Source organism: Streptopelia decaocto (assembly GCF_964273445.1).
Source record: "Streptopelia decaocto genome assembly, chromosome: 14".
NCBI lineage: Eukaryota > Metazoa > Chordata > Aves > Columbiformes > Columbidae > Streptopelia > Streptopelia decaocto.
This window is the reverse complement of record NC_138669.1, coordinates 12615177-12631131: the sequence shown is the minus strand read 5'-3', so window position 1 is coordinate 12631131 and position 15955 is coordinate 12615177. Positions and strand designations below refer to the sequence as shown.

The following is a 15955-nucleotide window of genomic DNA, read 5'->3' as shown; positions in this document are numbered from 1 at the left end:
TGCGGCCTTCCCTGCCCTAAATACAAATAATTCAAGGCCCTGGTAGGTGAGATAAATGTTCTGTGCTAAGGCACAGGAGCTGAGCAGGGACAGGGAAGATGATGGGGATGGTGGTGGGTGGGAGCTCATCTCTCCTGCGCAGATCCCTTAGCAGCAGCCAGTTGAGTGTGGCCACCTGAGCAAGCCAGTGATGATGTATTTAGAAAATAAGCTGGTCTGAAGCTGAAAGGCAGCTTCTTAAATTGAATAAATTACGGTGTGGGTTATTTTTTTTTAAGCTTGTAAATCACATATTTACACAATGGAGCAAGCAAGTTCTCATACAAAACCCAGATGTTCATTAGACACATTAATTTTTCTTCCTTGCTGCTACCATGAAAAGTAAACCTGGGAAAAAAAGTCAGCTGTGTTGAAGGGGTATAAAGGAGTGACCTAAGTCTACAAAATCCAGGAAATTTCCTGTTAAGACTAAAAGTCTGGGGTACTATTGTAATCTTTTAATTTGGACCCAAAATCTAAATTAAAGCCAGAGTATCAGTTCAGGTGCTCAAGTTCTCAGCCCTCAGCAGTGGAATTTCCAGGTTAAGTTACTTAAATTTTCCTGTTGCTGAATAAAGCTAAAATCCTGTGTGCCATATATTTGCTCATCATAAAATGTTCTCTCCCAGCCAGTAACAGCTTCTTTGTTGGCGAAGCCTGTCTGGTTTATGAGCTTCCCAGCCTTTGTATGGTGTACTGGGAGTTAAGAACTTCCACATGGCGCTTGCTCTGAGGCTTTTGTGAATTAGCAAAGCAAAGCGCTTGCTCTGCGTCCAACAAATGCATCAAATATGGTTTGAATTCCCCCTTTTTAAATGCAAAGGATAATATTGATTTTTGTTAAGGTAAATGTCTTTAATTGTACACTGTATAAACGCGACTCTTATGGAGACATAATGGGCTCTGGGCATTCTTCCAGCACAGCAGTATGAAAAATGTATCTTTTAGTGTCTTCAGCAGAGAAATGCAGAATTAAGCTTTAAATGAACAAAAATTAAATGCAGCACATCCCCAGTCTCTAAAAAGCATATGCTGCTGCAGCTGGGCGTTTACACAGGTGGTAATTAATGTGAAAACTGTGGAGTACCTGCTGGTGAGGCCTGTTTAGTGCTTTTTATTGGGACGGTGCTGCCAGGAACAGAAAATTAAATGAGGGGGAATAGACAATAAGAGAAAATGAAGAAGTTCATAAAATTGTCACTGTATGAATCAATCTGTCCCATCTACAGAACCTGAATGGGATCTTGACGCAAAGCACAAAGACGTGCTCCGTGCTCAGAAATCCTTGTGCTGTGAGTATTTAGGAGGGTGATGAGGACAAGACTCACCCACTTGATATTAGTTTAGCAAAGATGACAAAGGTATATAAGAATAGACCAAACACTCATGAAGCAGCTGTTATCCTTTCATTTATTGCTAAACTACCATAGTACAGGCAATATATAAAAATATTTTACAGATAGCAAAAAAAAAAAATCATTAAATTGGAGGTTAACAATGTTGTTGTAGGAATGTGAATGATATAAACCCCTTTCCAATTTTTAAAGTTAGGCTTTTGAACAAACAATTTGATTAAAAAGACATCTGTTGGGATGATTTATGTGACAATTGCTCACTCGTGTAGCTATAAACATACAGGGTATGGCTTCAGCAAGGAGGCTTGGACTTCAGGGAGCGGGGATCACTTCATAATTACACACACAACTAGGTAAGTCCCAATTAGGCCACCATTATTAAGACTGAGGCTGTACCTCAATTCTCTGCTCCCAGGTCTCACCACTTGTGTTGCAGTGAGGTACCAATCAGCATCAGGAAAATGATGGCAGTTTAATCCTGGAATAACCAATTATTCCAACAACACATCTGTGGATTTCTGGGCTATTGCAAACACATCGCTCTTTATTCATCTTTATCAGTCTGGCATTCTAGAAGTTCCTACCCAGTTTTGCTATTTTGTGAGAGTTAGCGGAAGGAAACTCAAAATACTAACTTTTCCCCAGATGACCATTCATTTACAGCCTATATGATATTTTACAGCACCAGCACCTTCACTTGAAGTTTATTACAATAAAGGTACCAATTTATTTATTTCTTAGACCCCAGGAACAATGAAAATGGCTAAACAAACCTCAAACGGACCATAGGTACTGACAGTTAAACAAATTGCCACTGCAGTTATAAAGTAGCAGACACTAAAAAAGACAGATGTCAATCTTATGTCAAACATTCAAAAAAAGGTGGCTTATTCATTCTGAACTGAGATGAATAAAGAATTAAAACTTTGATGGCAGATAGGTACCTTACATTTACAGGTAAGAAATCACTGCGATGTAAATGATAAGGAAAACAGTTGATTTCTGGAGAATGTGCAATTCGCTCAGTCTAAACCCAACGTTGGCGTCTCTTCCTATTGCACACGAACACGTAATATAAATAGCAAACCACTCAGAATTGCAGACAAACTGGAACATCAGATGATTTTTAAAGCATTGCAAAATTTATGACGATCTGAATCAATTTAAGATTTGAAATTAAAAGAGTAATTTTCTCGAATCCCATCTGGCAGATAATTGTTCCCTATTAAGTAGCAATTTGGAAAGAAATGCAGGGGAAAAAGTCAGATTGAAATATTTAGAAACACATTTGTGAAGTGTTTAAAGCTGTCTTTGAAGTCTTTGGAAAAATTATCAACTGCATTTTTTTTTCTTGGACAATAACAGTTCAACAACAATTGCATAGAAAATTAATACCCTCAGAAAATGAAAATTGATCCTTTATAAATACTACCCTTATTCCAAAAGGTGTTGCATATTTGGTCAGACAAAAAGCATAGACACTTTTTTGTAAAGATATGGATTACAAAATATACTTTAAAAACATGCTAGCTAATTTGAGAACTGTTTTAGATATGTTATTAAGCAGCAGCATTTTATACAATAGAGAATAACATAGTGCTGGGTTTGGAAATATTCTACATTCAGAAAATGCCGTATTCCTACAAGAAGAATGGAAGTGATACATATTTACATGGATACAAATAAAGCAAGTGCAAAACCCATGGCTCTTCTACATTCTTTCTACCAATAAGAACACATACATTAGACACTTTCATTCCGTCGCTGTTGTTCGGATCCTACATTTTGCTCATTCTCATGGAGAAAAACAAAAACAAGACTTCATACTTCCTTGCAAGTATCTTCACGAGCAATGACTCTCCTGGCAAACTGTATTTCCAACACTCACAACTGCCAAAACAAAATCATCCTGATATCTGTCTGCTCCCATTCCACTCTCAAACTGTTTACATATCATGAATGATGATTTTATTCTACATATTTGTATATTTGATGCAGAAGTTTATTGAAGCTCATCCTGTATTTGCAGCCAAAGCGTGGATGGAAAAATGGAAGTTTAAAAAAAAAAAATGCACACGGACACACACACACAAAAAAGAAACGAGATGAACTTTGAGTTCCAACCAGCCCCATGTACTTTGCATGGTATAACTTTGATGGAAAATGCATTAGAGTTGTTCACCCTGTAGACAATCTATTTGGAGGCCTTTGGTACAATGGCAGGAAGGCACTGTGGTGAAACATTCAGACAACTGAGGAAAGACAGAATTTCCTCATGTGCAAATATGGCTATCTTCCAGATAAAGTGAGAACAAATTACTCACCAAATGGTATTAACTCTTCCAAGGTTAAGCTAAGTGCTTCTACAGCAAGCAAGATGTGTTAAGTAAAAAAAATATTAATACTGGAAAAACACTGCTCAGCAAGAACAGGAAATAATTTAGTACTGTATATTTTTAAGTTCTTCAGCCTAGCTATATAATTTTAACATATCGTTTTTTCCTTTTAAAAAAGAAACAACAACGCGCAACGCTATGTCTGAGGATACTCCCTTTCTCTGTTAATAAATATAAGGTTGGTTAAAGCTGTATTATTTAACTAACAGTTGCATGTAGAAGCAGACAGAGAAGCACAGCCTGAGCTTGTGTAGCTGTAAATAAAACCACTAAAATGTAGTCTATATTATATACATCTTATGAACCCTCGATCCAGTAGCTGGTTTCAGGAGCCCGTGTACGTCCGGCTGACTGGAGCTACTAACAGGATCGTGACCCAAGTTTGTGATGGGGGAAGGGATGGTTACATATAATAATACATATATAATATAGCCACATATAGCTAAGCACGTGTGGTTATATTATATAAATATATGTATATGCACCTACACAAACACACATACAGATTAATAACTATGCATTAAAATGAGGAAGCAATACAGCTATTGCAAACACAAGTAAAGCACTTGTAAAACAGTTTAAAAATATATATATTTATATATTCCTCTCCCCCTCGCTATAGCAAAGTGTCCAAAGGACCAGGGAAGAGCAGTGGAAATCTCAATGCTCAGTGAAAGAGCACATGTTTCATGGGAGCATCCTGCAAAGCTGCTTTGACAGAAGATGCAGGAGCTCAGGGCTTTGCCTACCTGGGTCCCTTTGGTTGCTGAAAAGCCTTTCCAATGAGTCCACACTTTTCTTGTCTGCTATACACATGTAGGCCTTATAGTAAAAAGGGGAGAAAGATGCTTAAAGGATCAATGGGGGACAGCGGCAAGAAAAGAACAATAAACCTCGGTGCGCATGGTGAACACGCGCTGCAGCGGCTCCTTGCAGAAGGTCACTGGTGGAGCTGGAGAGCAGTGATCTGACTTGGAGATCAGCTGCTCATCTGCGCACAGAGGACTATTGACAAGCAGTTGCTACGGACAATCACCAAATAAGAGCAAGATTTTTTAGATTACATCAGTGCGCCTACAGATTTGCAAAGAAGTTCATGGTCATCTTGGATATTCTATTTAAAATCCAGCAAGAAAAAAGTTTTTGTCAGTTATTTGGGCATTTTTTGTTTGTTTTCTGTGAATGGGTTTATGCAGCTGCTCTGCTTTATTCGTATATCCTAATTCCTGCTGTGAGCGTGTGGATGCATTGACATTCAGCAAAGTTGACTGTGAAGCGCCCGAGAACAGGACAGATTCACTGTGTGTTCTAGACTAGAGCTCAGGCTCTGCGCTCTCCAAAAACGTCAGTGTTTCTCACTTACAAAACCAGGAAAAATTACTACGTAGTTCCTACAATACTACGGCTATCTTTTACTGTACATTGATTATCCACTCATAATGCCTTTTTAATCACACCATGGTAGCAGTAACCAAAACGTTATAAACTTGCTAGTTGTACAACTGCAGGTGGCAGCGGTTATCTCTCATCACGATAAGCCTGTGCCAGTACAGTATATTCTAACACATGAAGCAAAACATAAACACACATGAAAATTTAACCTTTCCAGAAATTGCTGGTAGCTTTGCAAAGCTAAAGAGACAAGGTCACTGTAAGTAAGTGTATACTTTTGCTGGAACATATGGTTTCTGTCAGATGCAATTATTTTCCTCTGTCGCTTGCATGGTTAAATGTTAGAGCTGCTAAATGAGATAAGTTATGAGCTAATAGCAGGTTCTATATGAAAAGAAACAGCAACAATTTCAAAGAGAGAAAATATCTAAGATGTGTTCATACACTGACTAAACATTAATACGGATCGACCATAAAAAAATCTTTGGATTTACTCTGACTCCTATATATTAATATCTGTTTTACCTGGGTTTATTTTACCTTGGGACAGGTGCTACAACTGCTGAATTGCTCTTTTCACTGGTTCTCTGTGAGCATCCTTCTCCTTCAAATTCCTTTCCAGTCTGACAAGAAAAATGAAGAAAGCTCCTGGATTCAGCAGACATCTACTGTTTGAAATACTGATCACAGTGCTCAGAGGCAGAACAGATGGCTTTTGGTCCCAGGTCGGATAAAGGCCGAGCAAGCTTGGGTTGCCTCAGTTTCCTACAACAATAAGACTTCTCAAAAAGGCTTTGAGACCTGGAGGGCAAGTCATTGTTAGTGAACCGCAAAATGTCGTTATTCTTTTATGGAATATATTACTCTTTCTTCCCCCGTTTCCCACCCCACCCAAATAAGCACTAATATATAACCTCCCTTGCTTTGTGCGGCGTTCAGGAGTGACATCTCACTTCTCCCTTATTACTAAGATGGATCGATACATAGACAGATACTTTGCAGCAGGCTTGAAGAGTTTCCTCAGACAGATGCTCTGTTATATGAGAACAATACGATCTTCGGACGAAAGGAAGGGTGTCCTTCTCGATGTTTACAGAGAGAGGTGGCGAGTTGCTTAGTCAAGGCTGTCAGCTTGATGCCAATACATTGTTCCTTGCATTGAACTGGTGCCTTGAGATGAACAGTTAAGGAAGCAGGAGGTTGCAGGGGCACTGGAAGGATCTAAGAGGTCAGTTATGGAAGGATTTGGTAAAAGTTGTCTCACAAATCTCTTCTTCTATGTCTGGTTTCTGGCAGGGAGTCCAGAAAATTCCTTCCTGATAATTTCGTTAACTGTGAAATAAAAGAGGAAGAAATGTTAGAGCACTTTCAAAATCACCAGAAGTAAAAGCAATCCTCGGGCGGTTTGCTGTTAAGCTCAAAGTGTACCCTGTGTATTCATAACATAATTTTATTAAAACTTAAAACTTTCAGTCTCGTTACCCAGCCTATGTACTTTTGAAAGGCAAAGGGGAAGGAGTGGAGAGAGGGGGTTTCCACTGTGCTCAGCATGCTTCAGGTACCATAAAAACACAGCTGGCAAGTGGTACTGTGGGTCCAGTACATGCTACATCCCTCACGTACACAACACTTTCCCGCTTTCACAGATATTTCCTTTACCTGGGTTAAAACCAAACAAAAATGTGTAAGTATCTGAGCATTTTAACATTTTCGTTAGGCTGAAATAAGAATATTTTGGAAAGAGAAAGGCCAGATTTGGAGGAAACATAGTGGACGGTGCTGAAAACAGAGAGATTGCAAATCAAATCTCTCTGTCGACTCTATTTGCTCTACATTTTTGTTATAGTTCGTTTGTAGATTGTGGCATAAGCAAACTTCCATGCGCCACTGGGAAGGCTGGGACAGGCTTCTTCATAAAGCTCAAGAGAGGACACTGAAAAACTTTGTTCTGTTTAACAAATCAGGATAATACTACAAGTTATACACAACGGCCACTCGCTCCTGTCTACCTTTCACACTTATTTGCCTGAAGCACCCTTTGGTATCTCCTGGAACAACAATTCTCTCTCTGGGCTGCTCTTCCATTAAGAGAGACCTAAAATAGGAGCATTTTGGTGCAAAACTCCAGAACTGCCTGTTTTGGGGCTCCATTTCACATGCAGCTCCTTGGCGCTGGATTCAACAAGGAGGGGGGTCCACGGTTCGGAAACTGTTTATCTACTTTGACAAATTTGCCTTGAAACCAAAAGACCAAATTTTCTAACAATTTAATATATTATTTCACCACTTCGCAACAACTAGAAAAAAAAAAGGTGCCCAATCTCTTATCGTCTCAGAAGGGGAACATGTATTAATTTTTAGTAGTTATGACTAGTAGCTTGAAAGCTCCCTCCACTCTACATGCAATGGAATTTATCTCTGAGAAGCTAAAATCTATGTTTTTTGCAATGTTCCATCCTATTCCTGTAGGGGTGTCTGCTGCGGTGGGCACAGGTGCTTGGGGGGAGCAGGGAGCTGAAGGGACCCCTGTGCCACACAAGATCCATCCCTCCATGCTCAAAAATCCCACCGTTAACAGCTCAGACTTTCGCTCTTTCTAATTCCAGCCAGAAATTGCCTGATTTCAACCAGATTGGTGCCCCTCGGAGAGAACATGGGCAAAAAAAGCATGGTGGACAGCAGAACTCCCATCCTCTGCCCCTCACCCAACCCAACCAACCTTCTACCAGCCTTTTGGGTGAATCCTTGCAAACCAAGCACATCTGTGGGGTGTTTGCTGTGTTGCTGCTCTGCAGTGCAAGCCAGCAACCAGCGGGAGGTGAGGTTGGTCCATTTTGAGGCAAAAAACCTCCCTGGGCTCAGTCAGAAGAGTTTCCTGTTTGCTCTGCCCAGGAAATGAGGGGAGCAGGTCTCCGATGGAAATTTTTCGCAGCCTCAGCTAAAAATAGCGGTGAGGTAAAAGAAGTGGGCACCCACTCTTACGGGGCCATTTCCTTTCTAAAAACAAGCGGGCTGAGACTGCGGGCCGGTTTATTTATCGGCGCGTTTGTTTGAGCAGCCGGAGTACCAAAAATGCCGCGTGTGAGTTTCCTTTCGTTTAATAAAGCCGCCGCCTGTGGAAATATCAGCCCCAACAGTCATCTTCATCTAGGAAGGGTTAATTAGTGAAAAATGAGCAGATAATTGAGTTTACTAAACCTACAGGCTTTCAAGGGGTCCATTTTAGGCTCTGTTTCCCAATCCATGGTGCAGCGCCCGCAGGCCGGGAGCCCGGCCAGCACAGGGGCCTCCGCTCGCCGGCTCCGGGCAGGTCGGACGGTGCGGTAAAGGGCTTACTCAGCCTGCAAACTTCACTTTCCCTCCTGTGTGCTGCATGGGAGGTCAGCAGTGGGTTTTGTGGGCTGAGGTTATGGGGGGGACTGCAATCTGAAAAGAGCTGCAAAGCTGCAGGGGAACGGTATGAAACGTTAAGCCCAGAGACGGGCTGCAGGGCTGTGCTCAGGCGCAGCTCGGTCCTCTCTTACAGGTGGCAAATTGGAGTTTTGTTGTAAGTATCTGAACAACAAGGGAGATCCTGGTGGCCTGAACATCCTGTAGTCACCCTGAATTTCACCTAAATCCACACGGCAAGGGGAGTCAGGTGTAGTTTAGGCTGGGCAAAACTAGTCTGGGAGCTCTAAGGGAAGGATGTGCAAGTCAACGATTGTCCCAGCACTAAGAGTACTACTTTGCAACCAAAGCCCCTCAATCTAACGAAAATATATGGATCCCAGGGCAATTATCTCCCAGCTTGGAGTGACTTCCAGACTGAGTCTAGTGAAATCACGCATCTTTGGTGATCTGCTCCAGATTTGGGCGCACATGGATCCAGATCCAGGTGTAATCTCAGTGACTGGGGTTTCAACAGCAGGTTAAATAAACTCAGCAAACTGAGACATATCTGAACTTCAGAGGAAGCTGAGATCACGTGCTGAGCTTGCTATCCTGAACTCCCACCTATCTTTTTTTTGGTGGCATGGTTAAAATGCATCTCAAGTATCAGTTCTCATTATTTGCTCATTTCTAACAGGAAGGAAATAGAGATTATGTGATTAATAAATAAAACATTGTTACTTAAGGTGCGTAACGTGGCAGCTCTGGAGCACACTGCTATTGATTCATTTAATGAGAGAGAACTGATTAAATGGGGCCATGAGGATAATGAAAGATTAAATAATAAAATAAGATACTGAAATTACAGCTGACATCAGCCATCCAGACCAAGGAAATGCCTAGTTAGGCCTGAATCCCTTCAGCACATCCTCCGTTAGTTACTGCTGGTGTACGAGTATTACAGCATCCCCAGTGCTTGGAGATCTCCAGGCCAGCTGAAATCATGGGAGAATGTCTGCGCTCTTCTAATCATTCGGCTTTGATGGGTTAGAGTCAGTCTCTCAGGCTCCAGTCCTCAAAGACATTAAGACTGTAATTCACATCCGCTCAGATAGAAATCTGGAGCGTATTCACTTGCGGGATGATAGTGGGTTGTATTAAATACCACGCTTCAACTAGTAGTCCAGAGACAGAAAACTGCCTCCAATTTTAGCTGGCAGTGAGTCAGGCTCCTCCTAATTGGTTCTATACACGCACGCACACTCACATACATGCACGCGTGCACGGACATTCACACACGCGTCAGAATAACAACTTTACTCGTGTTATTCCATATTATACGTCCAGAATATGCACCAGGCAGGGATCCTGCACCTTCCACGTCTGCTCCGCCAACGCGGCCAAGAGGCGTTTGACATGCAAAGCGAACACTAGACACACAGGGAGGAACCGATGGCATCGAGGGGACTGGGGAGGAAAGCTGAACCCTGAATTTTAAGTGTGGCCTCCAAAGGGGACCAGGCAAAGCACGGTCCTGGCTGCTGCCCAGCATGCACAGCCCCATCGCTCCTTCCCTGCCCACCGGGGCCCAGCTCCTGCAGGACAGCTGTGTGGTACACAAGTGGGGAAGAAAAGGAACGGGAAACAAAAAATAATAATAAATTAAATAAGCTTTTAGACCCTCTAAGCCAAGTAAAAAGGGGCATGACTTTTTCATTGAAAAAATAAGTAAATAAAGGTTAAGAGAAACACACAGCTGGAGAAAAGGCAGAAAAATACCAATTACCTTTCTTTTTGATTGCTTGGATCAAAGATCACAGTCATTCTTTTTCATATAATGTTTTGTATCCAGCTAAGGTGTGTATCTATCAGCTCTGAAAAAGATTTGCAAAACCATTTTTGAGAAAAAAAGGGAACCTTTGACCTATGTTGCAAGGCCAAATGTTACAGTTTTCAGCTACTCTTTCATTTTGTGGTTTAATTTATTAAAAGAACATTTCAGCAGATACAATACATAAGGCAGAACTTAACCACTGACCTTTCTCTTTGCTCAGATCCAGCACTACATTTTATTTTTTTTCCACTTTTCTCAACTCATTTTATCTAAAAATAATATGCAAAAAATTACACTCCTAAATTGATCACAAAACATACGCAAAATGCTGATAATTTGATCTGAGACTTTAGAGGCACAGGAGGTCCCTGCGTCTTGTAAGTCAGGTCAAGGACTAGTCGCTGCCTTTTGCAAAATTCAGTTATATTATCATCTTAGTGGCCCAAATAAAACATGACACATTTATGCCAGATCAAAAGTCAGTCCCTTTAAAATAAGAGATCTAACCACGGTGGCCGTGTAAATTAGGCTTGGCCTTAATAGTAAAGAACAGGAAAGATATGCGCAAAGAAATTATGAAAGTTACAGTCTTTGCTTCAAACACAAATAAGGTGATTTTGTTTTCTTATAAAAAGGCAATACTTTAAATGGTTTTTTTTTTTGGTCTTTTCAGATTTCTTTTTTTAATTCATCAAGAAAGCATTTGGCACTTGTGCAAAAGCATGGAAATATTTTTTCAAATTACAATATTAAGGAGGAAAAAGTGTTTCTTAAAAACTCAGTCAGTTTTGAGCGCAAGATTCAGGAGTGTCTTTGCTGCTGGATTTCGGGTGACTATATATAGAAAAGAAATATTTTACTTGGCTCCCTAAGATTGTGCAGCCACGTATCATACACTGGAACCTACCACGCAGTACACAGCCTATTTTATATTCTGCATCCTGGAAAAATCAGCTTTTGCACACACAAGCGGAGCAATTAATTGACTGGTAAATACAAACTTAGGTGTATCAGGCACAAGGAGCCCAAACCCAACAAAATGTGTTGGGGAAAAATACCGGGGGTGAGGGGGAAGGTTTATAAATCAACAGCAATGAAAGGCGCTTTTTTTTTAATTTAAATGGGGATATAGAAATACTAAGGGTTTCTTGGCTGTAAAGCTTTAATTACAAGTCAAAAAAGTTTTACTCCTTATTGAAATAATGCCAATAGATGCACCCTGCAACTTTTCTTCCATGTCCTGTTTGTAATCTACGGAGTCTGTGTAAATTATAAACCGCTTCAAAGCCATCCAGACCAACAGCAATCGGGTCATCTCCATTAAACAAGCAAACTCTTGGAAGAAGTTACTGATCTCAAATTAAGTGGCAACTCAAGTCCCATGATGCAGTTTTGCTGTAATAGTTTCAATAGACTCAAACCCCATCGGCATCTTTCCATGAATTTAACATCATAATATAGATATCTGATGGAAAACAGAATCTAAATAAAATGCATATTTTTGGCTAGAGCCGCTCCCAACTGAAATCAATATCTAAACTCCTCGTGATTCAGAGGATCTGAATTTCACTCACGACATTTAAATATCCTTCCCTTATATTTCAATATAGTTCCAGAGTGAGGTGCAAAAATGAAACAATCAGTATTTACGACACTATCCTACCCAAAATCGTTAACAGGAAGCTGGGTGTGCCTGTTAGAAAAGAGCAGAAAATAAATAGAGCATTTCTGCTAAAAGACAAATTCGGTGTCCTAAATGCACTATACATCAAAACTATTAAGAAGGAAATACTCAAAATACAAATCTGTCTGTGACGCTGCTGCAGAAACTCTAAGGATTTTCCAAGTATTTTGTTATTGTCAGTAGGGTTCCAGAAAAGACCAACTGCCTGTCACCACAAAACAACCGCATTAAAACTCAGGGAAAAGAGTGATTTAGTGGTTGAAGCAGAAGACTGGACAGTGGGACTCCAGAGACTGGAGCTCTGCTATACCGTCATCTTGCCATACGGCCCTGGCCAAGTCCAAAGTACCCCTGAAGGACCAGATTTCCTACAGGTTTGCTTTGGTCTGAAAAACACAGAAAGACTGTGAAGGTCACACTCCAGGAACTTCAATAATGCATTCCTACCTAAAAGAAAAAAGCCTGAGACGATGATGACCTGCAGAGAATGAGCCTATACCAAGTGTGAATATGTAGCAGAGAGCAATCGTCTTCAAAAGTCCCTGTCAATCTAACTACTCCTACATTTATACAGTGCTAAAATTACATTCGGCCCTTTGAAGGCAACCGCAAGGCTGATGTGGCCCCCAGTGAAAATGAATTTGACACCCTCGCCCTTCAGGGATCTTTTCGAGTCCTTAGGCAGTTTAGATCGCAAACTAGCAAAGCCACGAGGCGCTGAGCTCTCTTAGACACTCTAACAATCCTAATAGGCAACAACTTCCGTTACCAACCTAAAACCTTTGAACCTATCAATGTCAGTCAACGTTGGAGTGGTCAATACCTTTAAAATGAGGTCCTAAGTGTTACTACTAGGAAACTGAGCCAACACAGGAGAATTCTTCCAAGACAGTGACTTTGCTGTATAGCATCTAAAGCCAGGAGACTGAGGAGCATCCCTCAGCCCTGGGGATGCCCTGTTTGGGAGACACGGGGACACCACTTGGGAGAAGCTGCACAGATGTTCTCCCCCCTGACTGTGCAGCAAATCTGGGACTGGCATCCCCAGACAGCTGGTAGCCGGAATCATTTCTTTGAGACAAGCAACCCTTTGCTTTTGTTTATTCACGCATTATCCTCAGACAGAGGTTGTTAAGCTGCAGTTCCCTCCAGCCAAGTTCTCCGCAGTGATGCAAAGCAAGATGACCAGTTCCAAAGGCAGGAAAACAGCATTTGCAGCAGCAGAGATGATGTGAAACCTGTGCTGCTCTCCCTGTGCTATCTGCCATGAACGGAGCTGTTGGATGCCTGTCCTATTTTGCCATGCTTCACTTCAGCTTGTTACATGAATGGTTACAATCTTGTAAATCAGTAATAAGTTGCACCTGAAACTGTAAGTGATTAGTAAAAAATCATTACACTTCCATGGCCAGAGGACTTTCACACAGTTAATCAGTTAAGAAAAGAACTGGGTGTTAAGTGGTTGTTTAATTCCCTGGAAGACCAGTTTACTGAGACCCCGTAGCAAGAGGACTGAAACCTGAAATGCACACAATATATGGGAGAATTATGTTGCTTACAAATGACACATCCTCCTTGAGAAACAGGTGCCAAATGTCACCCTAAAGTGAGATGACTGGAGGAATTCTAAGCTAAGCAGGTTCCATTTGAATCTATTCAAAACCAATGTGTTTTCTAGGTACCTTTTCCATGAACCAGGAAAGTGGGATTATGTGATATTTGCGGGACACACATGCACAAGCTTTTTCATCCCTGCTTGTTGACTGGAGCAGCAAGACAAAGAGCAATTTTTGCTACAGAGTGTGATTTCCCGTTTGCTGGATGGATTTCAATATTTAGTCATCAATTTTTATCGGCAGATTCTAAGATAGGTGCAAACCCTGCCTACACGGTGACTGGAGGAAGGATCTGCATCAGCTGCCAACCTGGAAATCGCCCCTTCAGGCACAATGTCGTGCCCTGTCCCTCCTGGGCTCCAGCGTCTCACTGTGGGAACCCCTTGGGGCTCATCTGCAGGGTCAGTCCCCTCGGTGTAAAACAACCTTAATTTAGAGGAATTGCATCTTATTCACTTCATTAGTAAAATGGGAAGAGGCACCCCATCAAACGGGGGCGTATTATTAAATTTGCTAAGAGGACGATAAGTATCCTATTTATTTACTACATAAATGCTGTAAGTCTGTTTAGTCACTACACGTAAGGCACAAAGATGTGACAGCTCTGTGCAGTTCCACGAGTGTCAGCAGGCACTTTGGGAAGCGTACCTTCAAAGTGGAAAACTAGATCAGCCTGGGTGTGATGAGGAACTCCAGGCCACCGTGGATTTGGTTTGTAGTAGCTTTCCATAACAAAGTCTTTTTTTAACTGACTTTCTTTCTGCTCACATATATTTAGATATGACTTTCATTCTGCAGTACTCTGATGCCAGATAATTTTGGCTGAAACTGTGAGGGAAGGGACACGTGTTTGAGTCATGCAGTTGGCTCTCTCGAGTTGATAGTTACCGAGTTACTGAGAAAAGACGAAGTTTGTATTTAGTTTTAGTTAACATGCAATGAGACCAAACAGAATATTCCAAGTAGAATACACACATAATAAATAAATATACAAAAACTTGTACCAGCAGTGGATGGAGTTCATTTTCTTACACCACATTAGTTGGCTAAACCAGTACAGAAGCATTAGGCTGATGGATCGAAGCTTAAGAAACACAAGGCAAGAATCTTCATTTTGTCCCTCCTAACTCTTGATCTAACTCTGCAGCACCTACTGCTGCAAAGCATAAGGGTGAACTGTGCTCGGATCTATTTTTGTGTATGTGGTTTCAACCTTATGAATTTGCTACATCACTGCTGAGATAAGCAGTGCCATTTCTTTTAGATCAAAACCAGCCAAATCAAAGGAGGTTGGTGATGATTTTTTCCTACGGTAGCTTGCACCTCACGGTTTAAAAGCTAATGAAATTGGTAATAAATACCACAATGCCTCTAAAATAGTAACTGCTGGCAGGAAAAGCACACAAACGATAGCACTATTTATTCACAGGTCAGTTTGCAGTTTCATCACTCTCCGAGACTTAACCTATTTACTAAGAGGCGATATGAGTCATTGAGCGAAGTGCTTCAAAAACAAAGAGAGCAAAGAGAATGGATAGGAGAAAGTAATTTTTTACAGGAAATAATTGGGGGGGTAGGAACCGAAGAACAGTTACAGCATGTTCAGGATTAGCTGAAAGTAACAAGAATAGGCGATGCTGCTGCTTTTTTATTTCTGTCACAAAGGAACTACAAGAACAAATATTTAATTCAGGGGAAACAAACCATTTAACAAATATTTAATGAGGGGAAACAAACCATATTACCCTTCCCTTTAGGCAGCTTTGCAGGGGATGAACAGTCAATAATGTAATCTATTTTCTTCCCTTGCGCACGAGCGCTTATGTCTATTAATCCACAAAACTATTTACTGGCTCTAATTCTCTGGCATCTTATCTTCTGCTGTGTCTCGACTTTGTGAGCGGCCCTGCTGAAGGGCTTGTGGATGCTTGCAGAACTTGGGCCTCTCCAGCAAACCAGGTTTCCCTCCCAACATGTCTGAACTGCATTTCGAGCCCGGTTCTCAGGGGAAAACAGCCAGCAGAAAATCACTGTCCCGAGGTAACAGGGAAGATGCACAAGTGGCCTAGGAACAATCGCCAGACAAACCAAGCTCTCCTCCAGAACAGGCATGCAAATAACCTTCTGCTTGCAATTACTCTGCTTTCACAAACAACTTCGGAACAGCCAGCGCAAAGAAGGCATATGTTTCTTATGTGCCTTATTTTAAAGAGGATTATGGGCAGTAGGCACACTGTTCCTAATGAAAAACACTGAGCATGGGAACA

At 41.3% G+C, this 15955-nt stretch overlaps 1 protein-coding gene across 1 annotated transcript in view; it reads right to left on the bottom strand.

The window, feature by feature from the left end:
- Window positions 1-4404: 4404 nt before the first annotated feature.
- NFATC2 (nuclear factor of activated T cells 2) overlaps window positions 4405-15955 on the bottom strand; it is a gene marked incomplete at its 5' end in the record, with an annotated part of 81706 nt that continues 70155 nt past the window's right edge. Inside the window, one exon of the mRNA XM_082065787.1 lies at window positions 4405-6514. Within this exon, the coding sequence (XP_081921913.1) occupies window positions 6459-6514 (56 nt within the window). The 3' untranslated portion in view covers window positions 4405-6458. The remainder of the gene's footprint in view (window positions 6515-15955) is intronic.